Source organism: Zeus faber, assembly GCF_960531495.2.
Source record: "Zeus faber genome assembly, chromosome: 19".
Taxonomy (NCBI): Eukaryota; Metazoa; Chordata; class Actinopteri; order Zeiformes; family Zeidae; genus Zeus; species Zeus faber.
Window position 1 is genome coordinate 2,349,966 of NC_137206.1, and position 24,898 is coordinate 2,374,863.

At 44.3% G+C, this 24,898-nt stretch overlaps 1 protein-coding gene across 1 annotated transcript; it reads right to left on the reverse strand.

Annotated features, from left to right (window-relative positions):
- Positions 1 to 6,231: 6,231 nt before the first annotated feature.
- nfx1 (nuclear transcription factor, X-box binding 1) lies at positions 6,232 to 24,517 on the reverse strand. Its single transcript, XM_080020259.1, has 23 exons — positions 24,320 to 24,517; positions 21,902 to 22,873; positions 21,521 to 21,682; positions 20,522 to 20,599; positions 20,314 to 20,419; positions 20,139 to 20,210; positions 18,862 to 19,001; positions 18,148 to 18,247; positions 17,576 to 17,793; positions 16,860 to 16,957; positions 16,210 to 16,240; positions 16,002 to 16,084; positions 15,317 to 15,425; positions 13,463 to 13,582; positions 12,981 to 13,060; positions 12,110 to 12,340; positions 10,835 to 10,908; positions 10,383 to 10,484; positions 9,423 to 9,560; positions 8,583 to 8,649; positions 8,360 to 8,505; positions 7,377 to 7,481; positions 6,232 to 6,488 (listed from the first exon to the last, which is right to left on the reverse strand). The coding sequence occupies exons 1-23, from the start codon at positions 24,336 to 24,338 to the stop codon at positions 6,413 to 6,415; spliced, it is 3,327 nt and encodes a 1,108-aa protein (XP_079876385.1). The 5' UTR covers positions 24,339 to 24,517; the 3' UTR covers positions 6,232 to 6,412.
- Positions 24,518 to 24,898: the final 381 nt, after the last annotated feature.

A 24,898-nucleotide genomic window follows, 5' to 3' on the forward strand; every position in this document is an offset into this window, starting at 1 on the left:
TTATTATTATAATTATTATTATTATCATTATTTATCACCGGGTATATTGTATCTTTTCACATTTTATTCCATCCTCTCGCCAACTTTGGGTTTTATTGTATTTTATATCCTTCCATCCATCTCTATCCATTGCAGTTGCAGAACACCGTTTGAGGATTCCAGCCTCATGATTGCCGCAGTTTGACAAAACTTTTCAAAGATTGTTTTGACTTATTTATGTTTTTGCAGAAGTCATGTGTAATAATAATAATAATAATATTATAATATAATAATAATAACAATATTCCATCCTTATTTATTCATCGCCACTATTTGCCATGTTGCTGTAAATACAGTTTATCACTGAGCACTTCATTAGGAACACCTGTACACCTACTTATTCATGCAGTTATCTAATCCGCCAATCGTGTGGCAGCAGTGCAGTGCATCACATCCTGCAGATCGGGGTCAGCAGCTTCGGTTAATGTTCACATCAACCATCAGAACGGGGAAAACAACGCGATGTCGGTGTTTTCCACCGTGGCGGGATAGTTGGTGCCAGACGGGCTGGTCTGAGCGCTTCTGTAACTGTTGATCTCAGTCTCTAGAGTTTAGTCGGAGTGGTGCGGAAAAACAAAAAAAAAAAAAAAACCTCCAGCGAGCGGACGCTCTGCGGACGGAAACGACTTGTTGATGAGAGGTCAACGGAGAACGCCCGGACTGGTTGGAGCTGAGTGGAAGGCTACGTCACTCAGACCGCCACTCTGCACAATGTGGCGAGCAGAGCAACATGTCAACACAACACGTGGAACCTTGAGGCGGATGGACTACAACGGCAGAACCACCTCGGGTTCCACCTTCTACCACCGACAACAGGAAGCTGAGGCGGCGGTGGGCACGGGCTCGCCCAAAAAACCCAACGATGTAGCCCGGTCTGATCGACCTCCATTTCACACGGAGGGTGCAGTCGAGTTTGGCGGCGACGGCGTGAATCCATGGACGCACCTGCCTTGTGTCAACAGTACAGGCTGGTGGTGGTGGTGGTGGTGTCATGATGTGGGGAATTGGTTCTTGCCGCACTTTGGACCCGTTAACACCCATCGACGGTGGTTTGAGCCCCACAGCCTATTTGAGTATTATTGCTGAGCGTGCGCATCCCTTCATGGCCACAGTTGAGCCTCGTCCCACGGCTCCTCCCGGCAGGACCATGCACCGCCTCGCGGCCAACGTCGCCTCCAACCCGTTCCCACCAACGTGACGACGGGTCCGAGCGTCGTTCGGTCGCCGGGATCAGAAACCGGACGCGACACCTCCGGGACGTGACCGAGAAAGGGAGGTTCGCAGCATCGATGTGCAGCTGACAAATCTGCAGCCGCAGCGCGACGCAACCGTGTCGACGCGGAGCGGAATGTCCGAGGAATGTTCCCAACGTCGCGAGGAATCCACGCCGAGAGGAGCCCAGGCTGTTTGGAGAGCAGGGCGAGCCTCCACGCAGCGTCAGTCGAGTGTTCCTAATAGAGTGCTCGCTGGGTGGAGGTCTTACTGAATGTACTGTGGTTTTCCCTAAACTCTTCGTGGCAACTTTTTTTTTTTTTTTTTACCATTTATCGTACGTTCTGTCCTGAAATTGTCACCGATGGCGACTGTGCTGCTCGCACGGCCGCACTTACTTCGTGCATCTACTTCTTTTCCTCAAACTTTGTTTTATTTTTTTCGCCCTTTACAATGTGTTTTGCATATTCTGTTTGTAATTTGAGAGTCGCAGACAATGCTTTTCATGTGTAACGGCAGTAGGCCAAAAAAACCCTGATTGTGATGGTTCCGGGTTACGGCTGAATTCTACACAATGTGGTTGAGAAATAAAACGGACCCGAAGAGAAGAAGACGGAGGAAATAGAGACGGGATTTGTTAAAATATGCAACGAGAAACTTTTCCTGTAAATAAATAAAAAAAGTCATAAAACAGAAAACCCTGTGGCACTCTGGACCCAGAGCCGGGCGTCAGGGTGGAGGAGGAGGAGGAGGGTGGAGGAGGGCTGCATGGTGGTGGGGATGACGCGTCAAGTGGAGGAAGAGGAAGCGGATGGAGGAGGATGAAGAGGGAGAGACAGGGAGGGATCCACGGAGCAGCCCCCTCCCCGTCACTCCTCAAGTGTCTGTTTCCCACACCACCCGTCAAGGTTAACCAGGCTGCCCCGCTGCTCTGTCTGCGGCGGAGGGGGCGGCGGGTGGAGGTGGAGGAGGCCGGTGGGGCCGCGATGCTGCAGCTCCGGATGCTCCACATAGTCGATCCCTACGCACGTCCCCGGGCGCCGTGCGCGGCCCCCACCCCCACCCACCCCCACCCCCACCCCCCGCCCCGCGCACGGTGCAGCATCCCCGCGCCGGGGCCACCGGACCGTGGACGCGGATCCGCGCAACCGGGGCCGGAGCCGAACGAAAGCCCGTGCGCCCGCCAGCACCGCGCAGCAGCAGAAACACGCACGCACGCACGCACACCACCACCACCACCACCACCACCCAGCCCCTTACCTTCCTCTCCATCACCGCACCGTCAGCTCCGCCGCGGGGGGGCTTGCAGGGGCTCCGATCCGCCTCGGCTCAACTTCCTCCGGGGGCTGGCGGCGAGGGAGAACCGAAACGAGGGGTGGGGGGCGGGGGGCGGCTCTCCGTCACTTCCACATCGCCGGGGCACAGCGGGCGGCGGAGCGGGGCTGCGCTGCGCTGCGGGTCGGGTCGGGGCGGGCGCGAGTCGGTGCGCGGATCCGGGGCTGGTGGAGCGCGGCGCGGGCGCGGGTGCGGGTGCGGGCGCGGGTGCGGGAGCGGGTGCAGGGGCGCAGGCGCGTCGCTGCCGGGGCTGCGCGGCCAGGGAGCGTCTGCAAATTACCTCCCTGCCTCACTGCGCACAAAGACATGCGCACACCCGTCCGCTTCTCCTTTTTAAACTCAGCGTTGTTGTTGTTGAAATAATCAAAATAATAATAATAATAGCATTCAAATAGTAGTAGTAGTAGTTAGTATTCCAATATAGTACATGTATTATGTATGTATTTAGTATTGTTATTATTATTATTAGTAGTAGTAGTAGTATTATAGTACGTATATAGTGTAGTATTTATCTATTTATTCATTCATTCAAATAGTAGTAGTAGTTAGTATTCGAATATAGTATATGTATTATGTACGTATTTAGTATTGTCATTATTATTATTATTATTATCATTATTATTATTAGTATTAGTATTAGTATTATAGTACGTATATAGTGTAGTATTTATCTATTTATTCATTCATTCAAATAGTAGTAGTAGTTAGTATTCCAATATAGTACATGTATTATGTATGTATTTAGTATTGTTATTATTATTATTATTATTATTAGTAGTAGTATTATAGTACGTATATAGTGTAGTATTTATCTATTTATTCATTCATTCAAATAGTAGTAGTAGTTAGTATTCGAATATAGTATATGTATTATGTACGTATTTAGTATTGTCATTATTATTATTATTATTATCATTATTATTATTATTATTAGTATTAGTATTATAGTACGTATATAGTATAGTATTTATCTATTTATTCATTCATTCAAATAGTAGTAGTAGTAGAAGTAGTTAGTATTCGTATATAGTATTTGTTATCATTCAGATAGTTGTAGTAATAATAATAAAATTAACCTTTATTTGTATAGCACCTTTGATGCAAACATGAAACTTAAAGTGCTTTACATTAATATAATGCAATATTATTAGTTTTATTATTTTCATAAATTATATGAAAAAATAAATATCGAGAAAGGCAGCAGAAGAAAACAAAAATGGCTGCTTTCATACAAATGACCCGGCGCAGTTAAACAAGGTAAAAACCAAAATGCAGGAAGGCGTTTCCGGCGGCAAGAATGAAAAACTGAGGCATCGCGACGGCGTTGCCTCCAAAGTGTCACAGACTGAACGGTTTCCTCCCATATCCAGTGCGACGGGAGGGGAACGGCCCTCGGAGCTCCATCCTCACAAATCAGATGCATGTGGCAAACAGGAAACAGAGAAGGGAGAAGGGCCACATCCACATCCACATCCACATCCACACGGCTGCTGCAGTAATGATAGTCTGAGGAAACAGGTTTAACTGCGGCCTCAGGAACAGGAATATAAATAACACTGGAGCGTATTCTCCCCCCGCGCGTCCATGCGGCACATTCACTCTGCATGAGTCACATGATTTACGGCCTCCAGAGCAAATAAAAATCCGTTTTTTTATTTCATCTGCGACGGATCGGGAGGGGAAACAAACCCCCGGCCGCGGATCCGACAGCGAGCGGGGAGGCGGAGGGGAAACGGCGCCCGGCGGGTTCTCCACGCTCGCCGGTGCCTTCGTGCTGCACGTGGGAGGGCGGAGGAGCGACGGCGGCGGGAACGATTTAACCGGCGTGACGCGTCGCCGCCAGGGAGGGAAGGCGGATCTTAGGACGCTTCCAGGGAACCGCCCCGAGCTGCTTTTCCCTTCAACTCATTCGAGAGGTGGAGGAGGCCTCGCCCACCTACGTGCCTTGCTCGAGGGCACGGCGGCACAGGGCGGGGGTTTCCCTGAGTGCGTGGACCAACATGCACAGTATGGAGACACTTCTCTAGTAGGACATGGAGACGGAGTTCGAATTATGCAACGAATGACAATCGGGGAGGAGGGACTGAGAAAGTGTCCCCGTTAAGCACAGGCTTAATTTTGTTTTCGCTGAATTAGAAAACAGAGGAAATTAAATACACCTACAATAAAAACACACTCATGGTGTGTGTTTTTATTGGCTTTGTTTGGAATAAAAACGACTGTGACCTGAGCTGTGGAGGACAGTGCTCAGCGTAATGGTACGGTCCACCTCAGGGGTGTCTGAAAACCTACTACAACATTCTTCCAGGCAGAACGGCGGGAAATATACTGCTATGTTCACGATGACAGTTAAGAAGGACGTATAAACGTTTCCGCCCCAACCTGTTGTTTTTACCTCGTTTGGGGGGTTCCAAGTCTTAATTAGGGCGGGGTCAAACCCGCCCAATTTGAACCGTACATGGAGAACTGAGAACTTCCTCGAATTCCCAAACGAATAAAGTTGGGTTTGAACGTGCGCCGCGATCGCCACATTCCCATCTCTGAGTTTTAGACGGAAGTCCCGTTTTCCGATATCTGATTCGTACGCGCTCGATTTCCACGTAGGAATGTGGAGTCGATGTGTCCACCTTGGGTCCTGGAGCGCCAGGACTCCACCCAAACCCCAACGTGAAGCGCCGGTCCTGCATTGCACAGGGCCACAGCCGCGCCCAGCAGAGGCGAGATCCAACGCCCCGAAGGCCGATCCCTCGGCCTCCGCTTCGGGTTCTCTCCTTTTGTCCGTCTGAGGAGCAGCTCGCAGTCGACGCGCCGCCTTGAAATATTCATTAGGGGCCAAACAAACGGTTTCGGGTCCCGGGGCCTTCGACGACAGGGTCAAGTGAAGGTGGGCGGGAGCGAAACGAAGCTGTTCTCCAATATTTTAAAACGTTTTTAAAAGAAAAACTCTCTTTGAGAGGCCGTCAGTTCCTGTCCGACATAACCCAAAATAATCCATAATCCAGCCAAGTCAAATATGATTTAATATCGCTATGGCGATATGAATAGATAATATCTGGGATTTTGGGTGAATTAGTTAAACGTCGTCTTTAAGGAACATTATTCCAGACGTTGTAATCAATGCTTCATAACATCCTCGTTACTAATGATTGCCTCGTATATTGCTTGTGTGTAAATAACTTATGAACCGTGATAATCAAAAGTTTTTTGTTTTCCAATGTAATGTTTTTTGGTTGGTTTATTACTTCCTCATCTTGATGTTATTGTTTTAAGTTTATCATTTGTTTTGTCGTATTTATTAGGTTCAGTGTATATTTTCATGTCTTAGTCGACAGTGAAGCCTTTTATTGTACATTTTCACTTTTTTTCCAGTATATTTTCATTTTCTTCTCTATATTTTTTTGTTCCATTGCTCCATTATTATTGCCTAGTTTTTAATGTTCGCTGACGCTGACACTGCAATTTCCCTGCAGGGATGAATCAAGTATCTCTCTGTCTGTCTGTCTGTCTATCATTCTATCTGTCTGTCTGTCTGTCTGTCTGGCTGTCTATCGTCCACAAAATATCCACTCAGTTAAATATATTGTGCTGTATGACTTGGTCGTCACCTTCCTCCTCCTTTCACAGAAAAACGTCTCTGGACCGATCTTTTGTTTCCCAAATACTGCTTTTATTCGCCGTGCGAGGGGGAACCTGCAGAACGGGCTCAGACATGATGCTTCCATTTCAGCACCAACGCAGTGAACACAACATTTGCATTTATCTGCGAAGGAGCGACGACGACGACCCCCGACGTCCCAGGATGGAGGTTCCGGAGGGCGGCAGAGTTTTAATCCTGGACGTCAAAGTAATCGATGAGCGGTTCCTCTTTCACCATCTTGGACCAGGATCCTCCCCCGTCGGCCCTGACCAGGAACAGGAAGCACAAGGCTACAAAGAGCTGCCGGCGCAGAACAACAAGGACCCGCAGGAGAAAACAACGACCGGAGAACCTTTCCCCAAACATCGCTCAGGTTAATCCAAAGGAAGACAAACAGCGGCTCCGAGGCCGTCCTTTTATTCGCTGCTTTTTACTCAGAAAGTTCTGTTTGGCTTGAAGTGAACGGTCGCCGTTAGAGTCAGTGCGATGACGTCACGTTCTCAGGCGTGTCTGGTGTTCTATCTTTGCTACTGGATGTCATTATACTTGGTCATGTAGAATATCACGGAAAACTCCCTCAAACACTTCAGACCTGATGAGAGACTACGTTTTTAAAATGATAGATTCTCTTGTTTTTCCAACTCCGGCCTTTATTTAAATCTGCCTAGCAACAACCTGGCTGAAACGTAGCGCGCTGCTGCAGCTTCTCCCTGCGTTCCCATGCCGTCCGACAGGGCAAAGGTCCAAACCTTTCAATGAGAATCTTCGAGCTCCTTCCGGAAAAAACTGGAAACTTTACATTATAGTCAGGGTTTATATGTCAGACGGGGGAAAAAAGGCCAAAACTGTGCTTTTTATCTCTCTTTTGGCTACACCTGAGACTAGAAACAGGACGTTGAGTCGCTTCCTACTGGCAACCTGCTATGGCCGACAGCAACGTTACGCTCTGGATGTAATGTGTATTGATAAAAGTAGTTTTAAATGAAATGTGATACAACTCAAAATCAAGAGATTTAAAGGTTTTTTTTGCTCCACTGGACCGTACTGACGCACAGCGAGAAGCTGCAGCAGCAACCTTTTAACCAAGGTCTGGGCTGCAGGACAGCGAGCCTTTCATTTAGCTTGGAATACTGCTGAGGAGGAGGAGTCGTACTTGCTGCTGTGTTGCTTGATGTGGGCGATGGGGGGCGGGGCTCGGGCGCTGCTCTCTCGCTCTATCAGGGCCGTCAGCGTGGTGTTGGGACAGAGCGACTTCCCCCTGGAAACGTAACGAGATCAAACACATGAAAAGATCCTTGTCTCCCTCCTCCATCAAGGTTGGCTTGCATTCACCGACTTCACATTGTTTTCGTTTTGTTATGATATAATTATAATAAAGAAAAACAGCACGGAAGCAGATGTTGCCGACGCTCATGGAAAGAGTCGGCGCCGCAATTGTAAAAGACAAAAACAAAGTAATAAAAGAATAAACAGGACACTGACAGGAGGGTTAAAGACAAAAAATATATATACATCTTAAAAAGCAAATCTAGTCATTTAATAAAAATCTTGAATGGACGTATAGAAGGTTGTGGCTCCGCCCTGACGCAGCCTGGACATGGCCTCGTTTGATCCATTAAAGCTGTTTATCACATCAGAGCGGCGTGAGCGGAGTCACTGCTTCTCATTAGAAAATAACAAACAACAAGCAGGCGAAGAACACACTGTAGACACCAGCCAGTTCAGTGTCCGACTGCCCGGGCTGGTTTCACAGACTAAATAAATCTTGATCAGAACTAAAATAATCCTGCTTCCGTTAATCCAGAATCTACAGATTTCTTTGAGACGTCGTTTAATTTAAGATGAATGAGTCCCAGAGCAGGAAGTCCTGGAGCGAGGTGATGAGGGGTTCAAGCCGGTCCACCTGGGGGCCACGCCCGCTCGTCCTAAAGTTAAATTGAAGTTTCACTAAAACCCAGTTTAGCTCTAATCTTCCTTCTGGAAATCGGACATTTTAAACCAGGAGCAGAACAAGTTTGGGAATATTTAAGACCACGGCTGAGAGGCTGTTTCAGTGAGTCCAGATTAAAGGTGTGTTTTAGGATGAGACCTGATCCGTGTCCTAACCCGAGCCCCGGCTGAACTGAGGATTGTTACTTGATGGCGGTGACGACCACGTTGCGTTTGGGCTCCGTGTCGTAGCTGACGCTCTCCACGCCGTAGGCCTCCGCCAGCTCGTGCACCATCTTGCGGTGGTCGCGCTTCATGGGCGGGAAGCAGTGGCTCCTCCTGGAGACTTTCCCCTGAAGACACGGGGGTGGTCCCGTTAGTGGACGCCTCTCAACGCATCCATCAAACTGAACCATCTTCATATCATTACCTTATTGGCCAGCTCAACAAGATTCTTGATTTCCTTCTCGACGTCGCTGACAAATTTCAGTTCCTTCCTTAAAAAATGAATAAAAATAAAGTGTTAAATGAATGATGGAGGTCTTTTCTATTCATTTGTTTTTGTTATCCTGCACAAACCATGAAAATCCCTGATATTCCACCACGCAGCATTAAAGCTGAAATAACTCTGGGTTTGAGAGACTGGGTCACTTCCCAGCAGCTAGGCTAGCTGATCCCCTCTGCAGCCATGCGGTGTGCTAACACGGTTAGCATGCAGCCCGTCACCCTCTCTGCACTGGACACACAGGGATGAAACTGGTGTCGACCTCGTCGCCTGAATCCGGGTAACAGACAAAAAGTGAATTTCTCCAAAAAACTGGAGAAGATAGTTTCCTATCTTCTACTTCATTCTCGGTTAGTGCATTTATTTATTTATTCTTGCTTTTTTGGATTTTTTTCTGTTAATTCTAGGCTTACACTTCCTGTGTATCTCAGTAGGTTACTGTAATAGCCAATTTTAATGTATATTGTTTATTTTAGGTTTATATTTGTTGTTATCTTTGTTGTACATTCCCATCTTTGAGTAAATCCTTTAGCTTTACTGTATATTGCCATTTCTTTCAGGTAATCCTGAGGTGTACGCCATATTGGCTTATTTTTTATCTATCTGTATTTTTATTGTTATTATTGCCTATTTTGATGCAAGCTGCTGTGACACTGAAATTTCCCACCAGAGATGAAAAAATTATCTCTCTCTCTCTCTCTCTCCATCCATCCATCCATCCATCCATCCATCCATCCGGACAGTTTGCAGAATGAAAGGCTGCACCGTGCGTCGTCTTTGAGGCTGTCGCTGTACTTGGAGGTGGAGCGGATGTTGAAGGGGTCGACGGAGGGGTCGATCTGCAGCGCCTCGGCCAGGCACCGGTTCCTCTCCAGAGTGGCACACTCCTGGTCGCACTCCAGCCTGAAACAGCACCAGCACCCGCAAATTCCAATTCCAACAACTTTATTTTACCATACATCTGTAGAAAACGTGCGGCCATGACTGTGGAAGGAATGTGTTGCATGAGGGAGTGCCGAAGAAAAACATGAAACAGCTCACAATGCAAAAAAAACATTGGGCATGGTCTTCAGACTTGAATCAGAATTTCCCTTATTAAGCTGTGGTTGCTTTTGGGTTTTGGACCATCTGTCTTCCTCCTGATATCAGTGGATTTCTCAAACAGTCTTCAGGGCACGTTTATATAATGGTAGCATTTTTTTAACAAGAGAATATTATTAAAAATGAAGATTATTATCAAATATATAATGGTAATATTTAATATGTTTAAGAAAGAACAAAGATCATATCTCCATGCTAAACAGTCATTTAGAAGGTTAATCACAATGTTCAAATGAACCTTGAGACCAGACCAGTGAGAATTACATGAATTCAATAATTAAATTCAATAATTTGCTGAGGAACGACGATGATCCTTCATAAATGCATTTTGCTTGATAGATTTTTCTTTTAATGCAATGTTGTGTATTTTTTTTTAAATAGCTTTATTTCTATTTCATTTGATATAATTTTTTGTCGTATATTAAATATCACATTAAATATAATTTAATATTCTGCTTCGTATAAATGCATTTTTCTTGTTTGCTTTCCTTGCATTGTTACTATTTAATGGTTGCCTTTTAATGTGAAGGACTTTGAGTTGCATGTCATGTAAGGAAGGTGCAATACAAATAAAGGTTATTGTTATTATTATTATTATTATTATTATTATTATCATTTCCGAACCTGGCCTGCTTCAGCTCCTTCTTAGTGATGAACTGGCCGATATCCACAGAGTCTCCCTGCTGCATGTCCGACAGCTTGCTGGCCATGGCGATGGCTGCATACCTGCAGGGGTCGGGTTACAGTTAAAACTATATATTAAATTTTTTTAAATTATATTATTTATTGTTATTAAATGTTTTATTATTATATACTTAAGAAGGATAAGGCTGGATAACTAGGCGGATTCCTCGGGAGAAAACCAGCACACACAGATTTCGATTTAGAACAAAAAAAAGAAAAGAAAAACTGTCTGGGAAAAAATAAAATAAAAAAATAAAAATAAAAATAAAAGAATAAAAGATTTTAAAAAAAAATCGCTTAAAATATAAAAAAAGCCGAAAGCTACAAACCAGAAATAGTGGAATAAATCGTGCAGTAATACAGCATAAATACAGAATGTAAACGTGCGGCACCTCTGGTAGGAGCTCGCTGCCTCCGGACACATCACAGTCTCCTTTCGGCGACCGCAGTCGCACTGTAGCGCCACCTGTGGGACGTACGGAGAACGTGAACGCGACTCGGGCGGAGTACGTGGTCGCAGGCGTGTTTTCAGCGAAGAACGGTGAAAAGGATTCTGAGAAACAAATGACTCATGCACTTGCACACAGAGCTCCTGATGTGACCTAACTGTTTTCACTGTTATTAATGTGACATTTTAACGATTGTCCGTGGATTTCCTAACCGCCAGCGTCTGAGGTCAGCGTCAGTGCCGCCGCCGGGACCTGCTTTGGTTTTTACTGAATTATACTCAAATCATTTCGAGCAGAGTAAATGGAAACTCTGTGCAATCCAACACCTCGGGGCCCTCAGGAAGACAGTGACCTCATGATGCACTGTAAGCTAATAATAGAATAGATTTGTAATGCACTTCCATAAGACATAGTTTACACCGGGGTCAATGCAACTGGAGGCGCAGGGGCCCAAATATGGCTCGTGCATCAATGTAGAATGGCCCCGGAGAAGATGGAAGATTAGCAATCAATGAATAACAAAACACACCACAGGAAATGTCTTCTAATAAAAAGAGGCCGCTTTCCCTGTGGCCCCGCCCACTGTCCTCTCAACCAATCACAACCTGTTGACACGCCTTCTGTCAAGCTACTGTCATTTTTTAAAGGCGACTCCCATATCCAACATGTTTTATCTGGCTAGTAAACACAGAACCAAGTGCGAAAACATACGTTGATAAATTGGCCAAGTTACGAAATGTTTCTTGTACATAGTTAAGATTAACGTGAACTCAAAAACAGCGTACCGAGCTCCTTCGTAATACTCTGGATGGGAACCATTTCTGAAGTTGGAGAGACTTTGAACCTCCGAGTGTAGACACGGAAAACAACACCCTGTCGCTCGTAGGCACCAATACACGCGGAAAACCTGCAAAGGTTTTGAAGAATCTCGATCCTGGAAGGCCTTTTTCAAAAGCTTTGTTTCCAGTTCCTAAAACACTGTTTCTGTTGGGACGGATTTTTTTTAAATCCATGAATGTGGACAGCGCCTAAGGCAGATTTTTTTTTTGTGAAATAGTTTCCTAATGCACGTCAAATGGCACAGACTGAATAAGTCAGCAGCAATTCATTCTCGCTGTGTGTCAACCAATAAGGAATCGTATCGTGATGCATCTCATCGATGTCGCATCGTGACCCTTTGCATCTAAATCCAGATCCCGTTTTTTCGCCGTGTCCCACCTTGGCAGTGCAGGCGTTGCGCGGGCAGTCGCTGCCCCAGTGGCACAGCGCGGCGCAGGGGTGGGCGCAGTCCGGGCGGGGCTTGGCGCAGGGCTGCGTGCACGTGCCCTCGGCCAGGCAGTCGCCGCGGTGACAGATGCGCCTGCAGCGGTGCATGTGGCAGGGCAGCGTCTTATTGCAGGTCAGGCCGCAGGAGATGTCCTGCAGGTGGCACGGGATGTTGCTGCGCTGCTGCGGGGGCGGAGGAGAGCGGCACTCAGGAGGTGTAGCACACTATGACTTTAGGAAGAGTAAAAGTACTGATACTTTTAAAAGAGTAAAAGTACTGTCTCATTAAATATATTAAATCAAGTAAAATCAACTACATACATACATACATACATACATACTACCACTAAGATTTTAAATGTTTTACATAAAAAAATAATATTAAAATTAAATGCTTTGAATTAGTAGCTTTATAATCTGCTCTTGGACTCTCCTTATGTTATTGTCTGTCTGTCTATAAATGACTTGTTTATTATTTCAGAAGTAGTTTGTTTTGATTCTTTGTCTCAACTTTTTTAACTCTCTGTGTCCTCTTTCTTGTGAAGGCCTTTGTCTCCTTTTATTTGAACCTCGCTCCATTAATAAAGTTTATTATTATTATTATTATTATTATCATCATCATCATGCGAGTACACTGAAACCTTGTGTCGATTACGCACATTTTGGTATATTTTTGTATTTTTAGAGCTTATAGAGCTTATTGTGCGTCATCACCGGGTGTCATGACATTTCACTGCATATATGTATGACCGTATGTATATGTATGTGACAAATAATCTCTTGAACTTGAACTTGAAACATGAGCGGTGAAGGGCGGTGTTACCTCGTGGTTCCCCATGCACCACTTCTGAGTCAGGTAGGTGCACGGAGGGCAGCGTTCGTCACTGTGGCAGTTGTGAAACACTGACGAGGAGGGATACGAGCAGAGTTACCATAAGACATGAAGAGAAGATAAAACTTTATTCATCCCTGTGTGGTACAAAAAAAAACAAAACGGTGCAAGTCAAGGAGAGGGAGATAATAAAAATAAAATATGAAAAGAAAAAAATTAAGCAACATATGTGTAGTAGCCATATTAAAGTATTTTTTATAGTAAATATGGTCCATTTATCGAACATTCGTTTTTAATGTCATTTTATGTGTGATGGAGTAATTGCAACCGACATCGTTTGAAGGACGACTTATTTTGAAACAATTTCAAATCAAACAGACTTTGGAAGACTAGTAGATGGATGGAAGACCTCAACGACCTGGTCAGAACCTTGCCAGTGAGTGTACTTGGGGGGGCCGTGCCCTGGTGTGTACCTGGGTGCTCGCACTCGTGCCTCCTGGTGCACAGGTTCTTGCACTCGGGCGGCAACGTGCCGCAGGCGACGGGGGGGTACAGCACGCTCTGCCCACAATGACACGTCAGCTCCTCAAAACCTGCACAAACATATTTTGAACTCCCATTTAAAGACACGGTTTGTGGTACAAATCAACTCTCAGAATGTTGATTCTGATGCAGAAGAACTGGACTCATTTTGACTAAAATAAATGTATGGATAAGTGAAATCAGATTTATTGTTTATGCAGAAGGAAAAAAGAAGACGACCTCATGAAATTCTAATTTAAGACTAATTAAAGGGCACCTATTATGCAAAACTCACTTTTTTAGAGCTTGTACACATCTATCGGGTCTCTCATGGACCTACTAACACACAAACTGTAAAAAAAAGACAACTCAATCAGTTTTTTGTGCGCTGTCTATTTCACAAAACCCGTTCACATTTGCAGCCAACCCCCAAGTCACATTTGGCTTCGGTAGATTTAGAACCGCCCCCTCCCATCTGAGTAACTCAACAAACAAATCTTTTAAAAGAAGAATTAATACCAACTGTCTGTGAAGAAACTGCAGACGATGGAAATTTAAGTATTAAAAAAAAGTAAAGTCAATAATTCCACTTCCACTTTCTTAAAAAAATAAAAAAATAAATAAGGATATGCAGTAAATATACTGTAAACATAACCTATAAAAATTGTGTTTTTTTATTGTAGGCGTATTTATTTAATTTTCCCGGTGCGTCGCGGTGCAATATCTGTATCTCTCAAGCTTGAAGCACGGCAACGAAAGTGGGAACAAACCTTTAAATGAGGCTGTAGATCTAATATGATGAAGATTCAGCAACTGGATTGATTATTTCTCGCCTCAAATTTGTTCAGAAAGGGATTTGAGTACTGATGAGGTGAACTCAGGTAGAGTTTACAAATACAATGGGATGCAGAGCACAGACCAAACCCCATTGGCTCACAGAACGAGCGACCTCGGGAGGGAGGCTCCTCCCACACAAAAACAGCCCGTTTTGGAACACTATGGCTTTGAGGCATTTTACAATGGCTTCAAACATTTCAAAAACATGTTTTGGGGACCTCAGAGACCAACAGTAGCTTGTTCATTTATAAAATAGAATTTAAATATATTTTAGGACTTCCTAAAGGACCTACAGGCACCTTGTACAAAAGCTTGGTATTTAATTAACCTTTTCAACCAAGATGATGAAAAATTATAAATAAAGGTTTAATTTAAGGAAATATATAAATATACATTTTTTATTTATCAATTTTGAATAAATCTTAATTTCTGATTATTTTTGTCTTAATACTTTATAGAGCAAGACCTTCAAAAGTAAAGGTTACGTGACATGCGACATTCTAATATTCCAGCAAATCCAATCTGTAAAACGATGACCCCCAATTTATCAAAAAATACGGTTTGAATGGAGTCAACTAGGATTACATTTTTTTTTTTTTTTATAAAAAAAGGATCTAAATTATTTTTGAGTTGCATGTTGTGTGGAAGGTGCCTTACAAATAAAGGCTATTAAGATATTTATTTATTATTATATATTTTTTATTTTTACTATTATTATATTTTCCTTCTTCTTATCATTATTATAATTATCATCGTCTTCCTCATCATAGCTGACTGGTATTGTACAAAGCAGTGCAAAATAGTTGTTTATTCCAGGTTTCTCGTCATTTCCAAAGCAGCCTTTGTGCTCGTGACGCTGAACTGGGAGGATTAATTTCTCTCAGACATCGTATCTCCACTCTGCAGACAAATTGGGCTATGATGGATTTTTATCTTCGGTTTAAAAACGGAGCACGTCGGAAACTCACTGGCTTGCCAGCAGGGTCCACAGTTGCCACGGTGACAGGGCTCTTGGCAGCGATGGAGGCCACAGTTGAGCTTGTAGCTGCAGATCAGAGGGCACTTGTGCTCGGCGTTCTGCAGGAAACACACAAACGCGCATTTTAGGGATTTACTGACAAGATACATGAAGAACCTAAAGTCACTGTCAGTGAAGTTCTATGAAATGCATTTTGCTTGTTTTTGATGTATTATCATTATTTTATTTCCTTCTATTAAAGTAAAGCACTTTGGAGTATAGTATTAGTATTATTTCCATGTTTCTATCATTTACCTATGAATCTCTCTCTATATGCATTCCAGCCCGGAAAACACCAAATAAACCATTTTGTCTGCAGAAATGAACCCTTTCTCTAAATAAATCTCACCTATATATTTAACTTTCAACTCCTAGGGTTTTGGATGATATCCTCTCATAATTTCAGAATTACTCATATAAATGATGCTATCCCACCAAAAGACAAAAAGTGAAATAAAATGAGGTAAAATGATAACGTCCAATATTCATTCACTCAAGTACAATTCCTTCCGATATACCTTCTCATTATCATGAGATAAGGCTGCAAAGTTGCGTATCAAGGTATAACGAGGAAGCCATACAATCCAAACACGATCATTTTTTGTAAAACTTTAAATTCTATAGATATTTCTCACCACGCAGCAGAGCTCCGTGCACTTGTGCCGGCCACATGCTCGCTTCTTGCTGCAGCGCTTGTCGCAGGTGAACACCAGCTCCTCTGGAGGTCAAAGGGGTCACAAGACAAAGCGTTTTTCAGGAAAGAAAAATAGTTCATTTTCACAAAACTAAGTGAAACGACAGAACTTCCACAGCTTCTAAAAACACAAGGCTCTTGAATCTCACCTTCCTTCTGGATGCTGGCACATGGCACTTCCTAGAAAATAACAGAAAATTGTTGTTTGTTTTATCATGGGATGTAATCAGCAATCAAACAACAGAGCTAACGCCTGGGAGTCAGTTGACTTCCGTGGGCTCCACCAGACGTCATTAAAGTCAATGGACAAGAGTCAACGTAACGCCCCCTGGTGGACGTTGAGAAACTTCAAACTAAGCATTGACGACGTGGCGTCAGAATCTCATTTTCAACAGGAAGCGGTTGCTGACGCCAATAAACATGTTTATAAAAATGACCGTGTAAGCACTTAGTTTGATTTGAAGACTTTTAGGGATGTTATGAATTTTTTTTTTTTTACGAAATTTTAACAGATCCCCTCCATTTTTGGTAGCTATAAAAAAGCAGCAACACAATTCATTCACAGTCCACATAAAAAAAAAAAAACAATCAGAACGATTAGCAAATCCACACGGTTGACTTAAAATCCTGGAACGGATTTTTATTTTCTGAACACGGAATTTCTACCTCTGGTTTACCCACATTAATGCTGATACCGCAGCCCTTTGTGGTCTGTATATTGCACATCTCAATTTTCAGTGAGAGTGAAGAAAACACTGAAAAAGGCAAAGCACTACGTTGTGCATATAAACGGCCTCACCTTGGTCTTGGAGCCACATCGACACCTGACGGTGGAGGTGAGGGAGCAGGGACCACAGCTGCCCTCGTGACACAACAAGTCACAGAAATGAAACGTGTCTGAAATGACACAAGAGGACATGAGTCAGTTGTTCTCAACGTGGGACCACCCCAGGGGGCTTTGAGGAGCTTCTATAGGGCGCCCAGCAAAATGATCAATAGTTAAACTTCAACCATTGTTTAATTTTATTTCATTAGAATGAACAATTATCAAACCTGCGATAAGATCATTTGAATGTTTGTCAGAAAGCGGCTGAACAAATGACGGCAGAAGGTCAACACAACTACTGTGTAATGAATAAGCACCAGTGAAGTTGGAGACACTTCACAGAAAGACTGACCACAGAAGGAAATTCCTTGCAAACAGTTTCCATGAGCAGGCATATAATAATATATTTAATAAAATGTAATCACAGAGTCACAGACTGTCGCCTTTTTAGAACGCTACTGGCCTAACGAGTAACATGATAACCAAAACTACACATATCAAAACCACCACGTGGACTTTGAACCTTTATTCCCTGGTCCTGGAAACCAGCCCACGTCTAGTAGCAATAAATGGCAATCAATTTAACTAATAATAAAAATAAAAACAAACATTATATAAACAGCTCCAAAGCACATATTATGGGAAAAAAAAGAACAGGAATAAATAGTTTAGTGTGTACTTTCACTCACCGTTGGAGCCGCAGACCAGGGGGTTGCTGCAGGTCTTCCCGCAGGAGGGCACAGGGTCAGAGCAGGACCTGCGCTCGGGGTAGCCCAGCTCCAGCAGCTTGGCCAGGGCCGTCTGGCCGCAGGGGCAGGTCTTCACCAGGCTGGGGGAGCGGGGGCAGGGCTGGCACGGCCCGGTGTGGCACAGCTGCTGGCACTGGTGGGCCTGACAGTCCAGCGTCCTGGGAAACGGGCAGAGAAGTCAGAGGGAACGCAGAGAGAGGAGGAGCCATCGGTGTCCAGTGGAAAGACGTCGTTGGGTCCCGATCAGATGGGAGCTTCCCCTCGAACCCCACACTTTATGAGGATTACTTAGAGAATTATCTGAGAATTGCTTTAACTTCGAATAATTTGAGACCAATAATTATAGAGGAATAATGACTGAAAATCATTCAATGAGGAAAGATTGTGATCCTTCAGTGCCCCATTCTAAATTGATGACCCAAAACTAAAATTGAGTATATTTACTTATTTTTGTTAATTCCCCTTTTTGCTTGTTTCTTATTATCATCATCATCATCAACGCTCAGACTTACTTCCCACATTCTTTCTGACAGGAGAAATGTCCCGTGCCATCAAATCCTTCTTTATCCGTCCCACACAGAACCTCGCGAGAGGCAACCCCACAGTAGCAAACTGCATCGAGGCAAAAAGACAAAAAAACAACAGTTTAAAGTAGTTGTTCATTCTTCTAGGCCAGAGGTTTTCCAATGCGGGTTCACAGGGGAGCTCAGAGAAGTCATCCAGTGATTCTGAATGAATGTGTTTTACTACCGTCTCCTTTCAAGTGTAAATATTCTGCAGGGGTTGGTACTGTAAAACTGGTACACTCGGGCAAGTAAAGTGTACCTTGTGTCTCCTCAAATGGGCAAGTCTATTTGTTGTCCCGAAAAAGTCACATATCTAAGTAAAAATAGAGCTTTTTCAACCTCAACATATGAATACTCAACATACTTGTCTACTAACCTGCCTGAATGACACAGTGTACACAACCTTCCTCATTTATCCATCCTTATTTAGTTCTCAAATGTTAAATAGACTGGTTGATACAGTTTGTTTTCCAAGGGATTAACAGCTGGTTAATTTAATTCAATGTAATTTATTATAAATAGGATAAAACTGCAAACGGTATGACATAAAACACGCTATGCCAGTCATATTCCAATGGGACAAAAAACTGGCACTCTAAGTGTTTGGACTCCTGGACTCAAGCCACGTCTCCCAAGATGTTGGACAGCAGTGGGACTCACCTTGCTGGACCAGCAGCTGGCACGGCTGGCACGGTGCGGTGTGGCACACCTCGGGGCACGTGTGCTGAGCACAGTTGAGGGCGGCGCCACACACAGCGTTACAGCGCAGGACGGTGGCCTGGCCACAGCGCATGGGCTGGCTGCAAGGAGAACGACGACACAACAAAAAAAAATGCATTTTGAGGATGTTTTCAACCAACGACTGTCACAGGGATTTGACTTTGAGTGCCGGACAAACTTTTTGACACGCCTGCTCATTCAAGGGTTTTTCTTTATTTTTGCCATTTTTTACATTGTAGAATAATAGTGAAGACATCAGGACTACCACAAAGCTGTCAGCAAGGCAAAGGGGGGCTACTTTGAAGACTCTAAAATCTTTTTTGATTTGTTAAACAATTCTTTGGTTACTACGTAATTCAATTTGTGTTATTTCATAGTTTTTATGTCTTAGGGCTAACCCTGTCTTAGGATAAGTAGGCCACAATATTTTCAGCAGTTATACATGTTTGTGGTTCTAGGTAGTGGCTAACAGGATAAATAGTGTGGCATTATTTAGTTGTAAGAAGTGCGCCGTGCCAGAAAAAAGGTTGGAAACACTGATCTCATCTCTAAGACGTATCAAAAGAGATACATCTCCTTTCTTCAAGATTTAAAGCTATATTACTTTTATTTAAATTTGGCCCAGTCTCTAAATAATTGAATAAATACAATTCAAATAAAATAAATTTATTTCAATTCTGGAAAAAGGTGTCATGTAAAGGGATCATTACACAGAAAATGTAGCCAATAGAATACAATTCCCAACTTTTTCTATGTATTTTAAAGGTGCAGTGTGGATAATTTAAGGAACAGACTTGGCAGAAATGGAATATAATATCTATAAGTATGTTTTAATTAGTGTACAACCCTATGAAAATAAGAATTGTGTTTTTGTTACTTTATGAGCCCCTTATACCTACATAGGGAGCAGATACGCGTCCACGGAGGCTGCCATGTTTCTACAGTAGCCCAGAAGGGACAAAACAAACACTGGCTCTAGAGAGGACCTTCATGTTTTTCGTTGCACCCCAAGGCCACCGTAGCTTCTCCCACGTCATTGGAAAGGGAGGGGTGAGCGGAGGGGTTAGGGGAGGGGATTCTGTTTGTTCCAATCTGCAATCCACCGCTAGATGCCACTAAATTCTACACGATGCACCATTTAGACCTAGATTTGAGCAAAATGTATGTAATACTTTCACAGACTTTTAGACGATGCCTAGCATCACGTAGCGCTGTACCTGGTTCGGCCGCAAACGCAGGATTTGGTGATGAACGCAGGGCACTGTGGACAGGGACCAGGGTGGCACAGGCTGCAGGGAGAGACGGCACAGAGAGGGCGGGTTCAACAGCCTTCCTTCCGTCTATATCAGCAGCAGCAGAAACATGCGTGTTGACCGCAGCAGACGGACTCACATGTTACAGGCATGTTTGCAGTCCAGGCTGCTCCTCTTCTTCCCACACAGGTCACCGCAACTGTGGGGAATCTCAGTTGGCCGCCACTCGGGATTGGTCACCTTGCCTGGTGAGGAAACGCAGGAGGAAAAAGGGGGGGTACGTGGGGAAGACGACTCTCTCCACTGTGTTTTGTTATATTTCCAGATTTCTTTAAGGGTGAACTCACCACAGAAGCAGGTGTAGGAGGTCGGGTGTTTGACAGAGACGTTCTGGCATGCAGGACAGCGCCAGCCTTCAGTTGAATCTGAAACACAGAGTTAAATTTACAAGTTTCACCCAACATCTCTACCTGGGTTGAAATAACGACACTCTCACACAATTCTGAATCCTCAACCTGACCCGGAAACTTTAACTGAGCAGCACAAACTGTTTGTTTGGACGCATTAGAACAGATTAAGTGACATAAAATCCATGAGATCAGTGATGACCAACCGGCTTTAATATAAAATCTGTTGTAATCACTAGCATAAAGTATCCCAAAATGGGAGAAAAGCTTATTAATTGACTGAATACGATCAAAGAAAATCATAAATAAGGGCTTATGTTAAAAAAAAAAAAAATCTAATTACAAAATGCAATGTACTGTTTATGAATTCATTTTGAATACATCTCAATTTCTTCATCAACCATTTACAGGCTGCACCATGGGGATCTATTGGCAACATGGGCCCTGGGACCAGAGGTTTGCCACCACTGCATCAGAGAGATCTAATGTGCTTCCATTTGTCAAAAAAAGCCAAAAATACAATTGCTTTCTTTAATATAGGACATATTTGATACAGATCTTGGCATCAGACTTCTGCATTGTGGACTCTGATATAATACAAACTCATATATTTTAGCCTCGCCAGGGACCAAAACCCAATCGGTATATCCGTCAGATAGACAACCCACCAGAACTGACTATTGGAAACAAACAGTGTGTTTATTGGATTGATCTTTGTCTCAGCTGCTGTTATTGTCTGCAGCGCTCTGCGGCAGTGGATGTTATGTTGCTTTTCTTCTACCTTTATTTAGCTGCAAAATAAAGCCCCACACACAGCCACCCCGCTAATCCCCTTCTGAAAAACTGTTTTGTTCTGTTCTGTGTGGGGTTAGCTATGAGCGGCTTGGTCAGAGAGTAGGAAAAGATAGAGAGAGAGTGCGTGTTTCTAGGGGGTTCTACCGTCGGCCTGGGAGGCTGGAGACCTGGCCCACTTCTTGACGCAGTTGAGGTGGAAGACGTGGTGGCAGCCCTGGCAGCTCCACACCGGCGCCATGAGCCGAATGACATCGCAGCACACCATGCACTCGTACTTCTCCTCCGAGAGCTGCTCGATCAGACACCCTGCGGGTGAGAGAGAGAGAGGGGAAGGAGCTGAACTATCACACAAATATGACACAATGTCAAGACTATGTCAATTCAGAAATCAGGAAATCAGATTCATTTTTCCTGTTGTTTTCAAAGTTTTTCTCTTGATGCCCTCGAACTCCATTAAAACAATACAAGATGGAATGAGATTTTATCAAAAGCCTTGCATCAATACAGATATGTTTCCAGCCTTACCCGTCTGGGTCTCCTTGCTCTTGGGGACATGATCCCACTTCTTCTGGCTGGGCCGGTGCTCTTGGTGGGGGGCTCTGCGCGGCCCTCTGTCCTGGGGGGGGGGCTGCCGACCCCAGCCCCTCCTGCCTGGCTGCCTCGGTTCATCCCCGGCGGTGGCGTCTGACCCCGAGCCGGGCTCCACCTCAGGAAAAGGCTTGGGCGGCTTGATGGGTCCTTGGCGTCGGTTTGGCTCAAAGTGCTTCCTGTGGTGGTCGCTGTGGGTGGACTCCGCTCCTCTCCAGCTTCTCTGGGAACTCTCTCTGAAGTTTGAGTGTTGGTTTCCTGCTCTGAGTCCAGAGAAGCCCAAGTCCCGCACTGCGGCCTGGTTCTGGTTCTCCCGGCGGTGTGCATCTCTGATTCCCCTTATGCCGGGCTCCCCTCCCCCCTGCTCCTGGTTGAACCTATTGGGTCTTTTGGTCCGAGTGCTTTGGTGCTCGTTGGCTTGGCCTGGATCATGGCCTACATCTTCCCTGTGCCAGCCGGGGCAGTCAGGCCTCTCTGACTGGGGGTGTCCCGACCCGGAGAAAGCGCTTATTCTACTGCTGCCGCCGTATGGGCCTTCATCTCCTCCGGGCCTCTGCCACCGCGGGCCAGGGCCACCCACACCCCCAGTGAAACCTAACAGCCCTCCCCTATTCGACCCGTGATTCCCCCAACCTCTGCCTCGCCCTCCTCTTCCTCCCCCGCCTCTTCCTCGCCCTCTGGAGCCCTCCTCGTGCTGATAGTGATGTTGGTAGTTCTGTCCACCGGCGGTACCGTCGTGGTCATAGAAGTTAGTTTTGGAGCCCAGTTGGAAGTGCCCGTGGGGCTTGGCGGCAATGTGGGAGTCGACGTTCAGGTTGGTGTGGCGGGCCGGTCGCGGTCGTCCCCTCCTGGATCCGTGGCCATAACGCTTCTGGTGGGATGGCCCATCTTGAGTGAGCTGGGGCGGATCTGAGGAAACCAAAAAATATATCCTTTTTTATAGTTGAGAAATGGTCAACAGCATATGATAATCACACATAATATTAGGGTTGCAGTTACAGCATTTTGGTGAGTACAGAGTCCTTAATCTGGGGTACAATTACACCATAGAGAACCGACACGAGTACTCACACTCTCAATTCAAATAATATTAATCACTGATTTTGAAGACCACGTGTGTTTATTATTTTCACAAATGTAATTATTGTCTGCAATGTTTCAGCAAAAACTGATTTATCATGAAACTGTCAGAGTTTGAAAAATAATACATGACACGGGAACTAATTGCAGCTATGTAAGGTCACGTTGGAATCGGGTTTAAGTATCTCAACATTTTTCAGAGTACAGGAGCAAAGTATCAGAACCGATACGGGTATCTGTAATTTCCTACATAAAATATTTCAACTTGGATTATGTCCAAAATCCTGGATTAAGCTCTATATAATAAAGTATCTTTTATCATTATATGCTAGGAACGGTTGGTTAGGTCCGGGCACACATATGGATCTAGTCACTGCAGTGAGTTAATGATTCAATATCAAGATTCAAAGTATTTTTTGTCACACATTCGTACAAGTAGGACGTGAAATGCTTAAATATACAGCATAAGTAACTAAACCAGTTTTTATTGTTAATCTTGTAATATGGCTACAGGGTGTGAACCAATAGTAATATACAATCACAGTGAAACCTGCAAACCAATCAGACTATAAAGGCTGAACGTACTCTGCTTGAGCTCAGAACTAGAAATGAACCACTAATCCATTAACTGAAACTGAAACTGATTTTACTCAGTTTCACCACGTGAGTCATAAAAATCATCGATCTGCCCGGCTGTGTGATTTAATCAGTTATATATTCGAACTGTAGAGATTCATGAACTGCCTGGATGTTTATTATTATTATGATTATAATTATTATTATAATCATTACGAGAAAATAATTTGTGTACAACAACGAACCACGGGTGCTAATGTAAATACAGGCATCAATAGTGAGCACAAATGTATTGTTTTAAATGTTTCTTTAATTATAAAAAACACAACTTTTTCAATGTCTTGTTTGGTTTCGTTTTGAATCTTGAAACATAGAATTTGGGCGCTGTGCGTTAGTACATTTTGATCTGGGGATATAATATTTCCCCAGAAGAATTATTAGATGAATTACATATTGAATTATGTCTTATTTCAGGTGGTCCCTGGTTGTTTAACGGTTGTTTTGGTTATGGTTAGCATTGGCTAACTGGATATTGCTTTTAGCTCTACGTAGACAGATAATACAACGTTACACTGTAAGCAAAAAAAACAAAACACACCATTTGTTTCAGGGTTGCTGCCTAAAAAGGGACATTAACTCGTGTTTTGTATGGTGCTATAGCTGTCATACTGGCTAGCAGGCTAGCTGCTAGCAGGTTACCTGAGGAGCCCTCAGCCATGCAGGTACGGAAGCCGCGTTGTTCCACCAAACAGAACGGCAGACCGAATAAATAACCGTAAATAACTGTAAATAACTGTAAATAACCGAATGACTGCAAATCACTAAATGACTGTAAAACAAACACCGCGGTCTGACTGAGGAACCGTTTTTTCTGACGTCACGAACCCCCAAAAAAGGTGGAAGTATCCACCGAGTCCTGCCGGCCGCGGAGCTGGAGCGCACTGCGCATGTCACACTTCTTCTTCTGGTTGATTTGCTGCAGGATCGAGACACAGCGAAGGCGCGGTGCTGCCCCCCGCAGGTCATGGGTAGAACCCCATGGATTCGAATGAGTTCCATCCTGACGTGGAGAGTCCAGCGCGATGCAGAAAGTGAATCGCAATTGTTATCGTTTCACAACGTTCCGCGATGGGTATTGGTCTCAATGAATGATTCTGACAGCTCTGCTTGCATGATGGTTGATGCATTTCATCAAAGCACGGTTCCCAGTTTCCGCCTCTCCACCGATCATGCATCCTCTATCTGGGTGCTGACCAGTGCCAGCCCATGTTCCAGTGC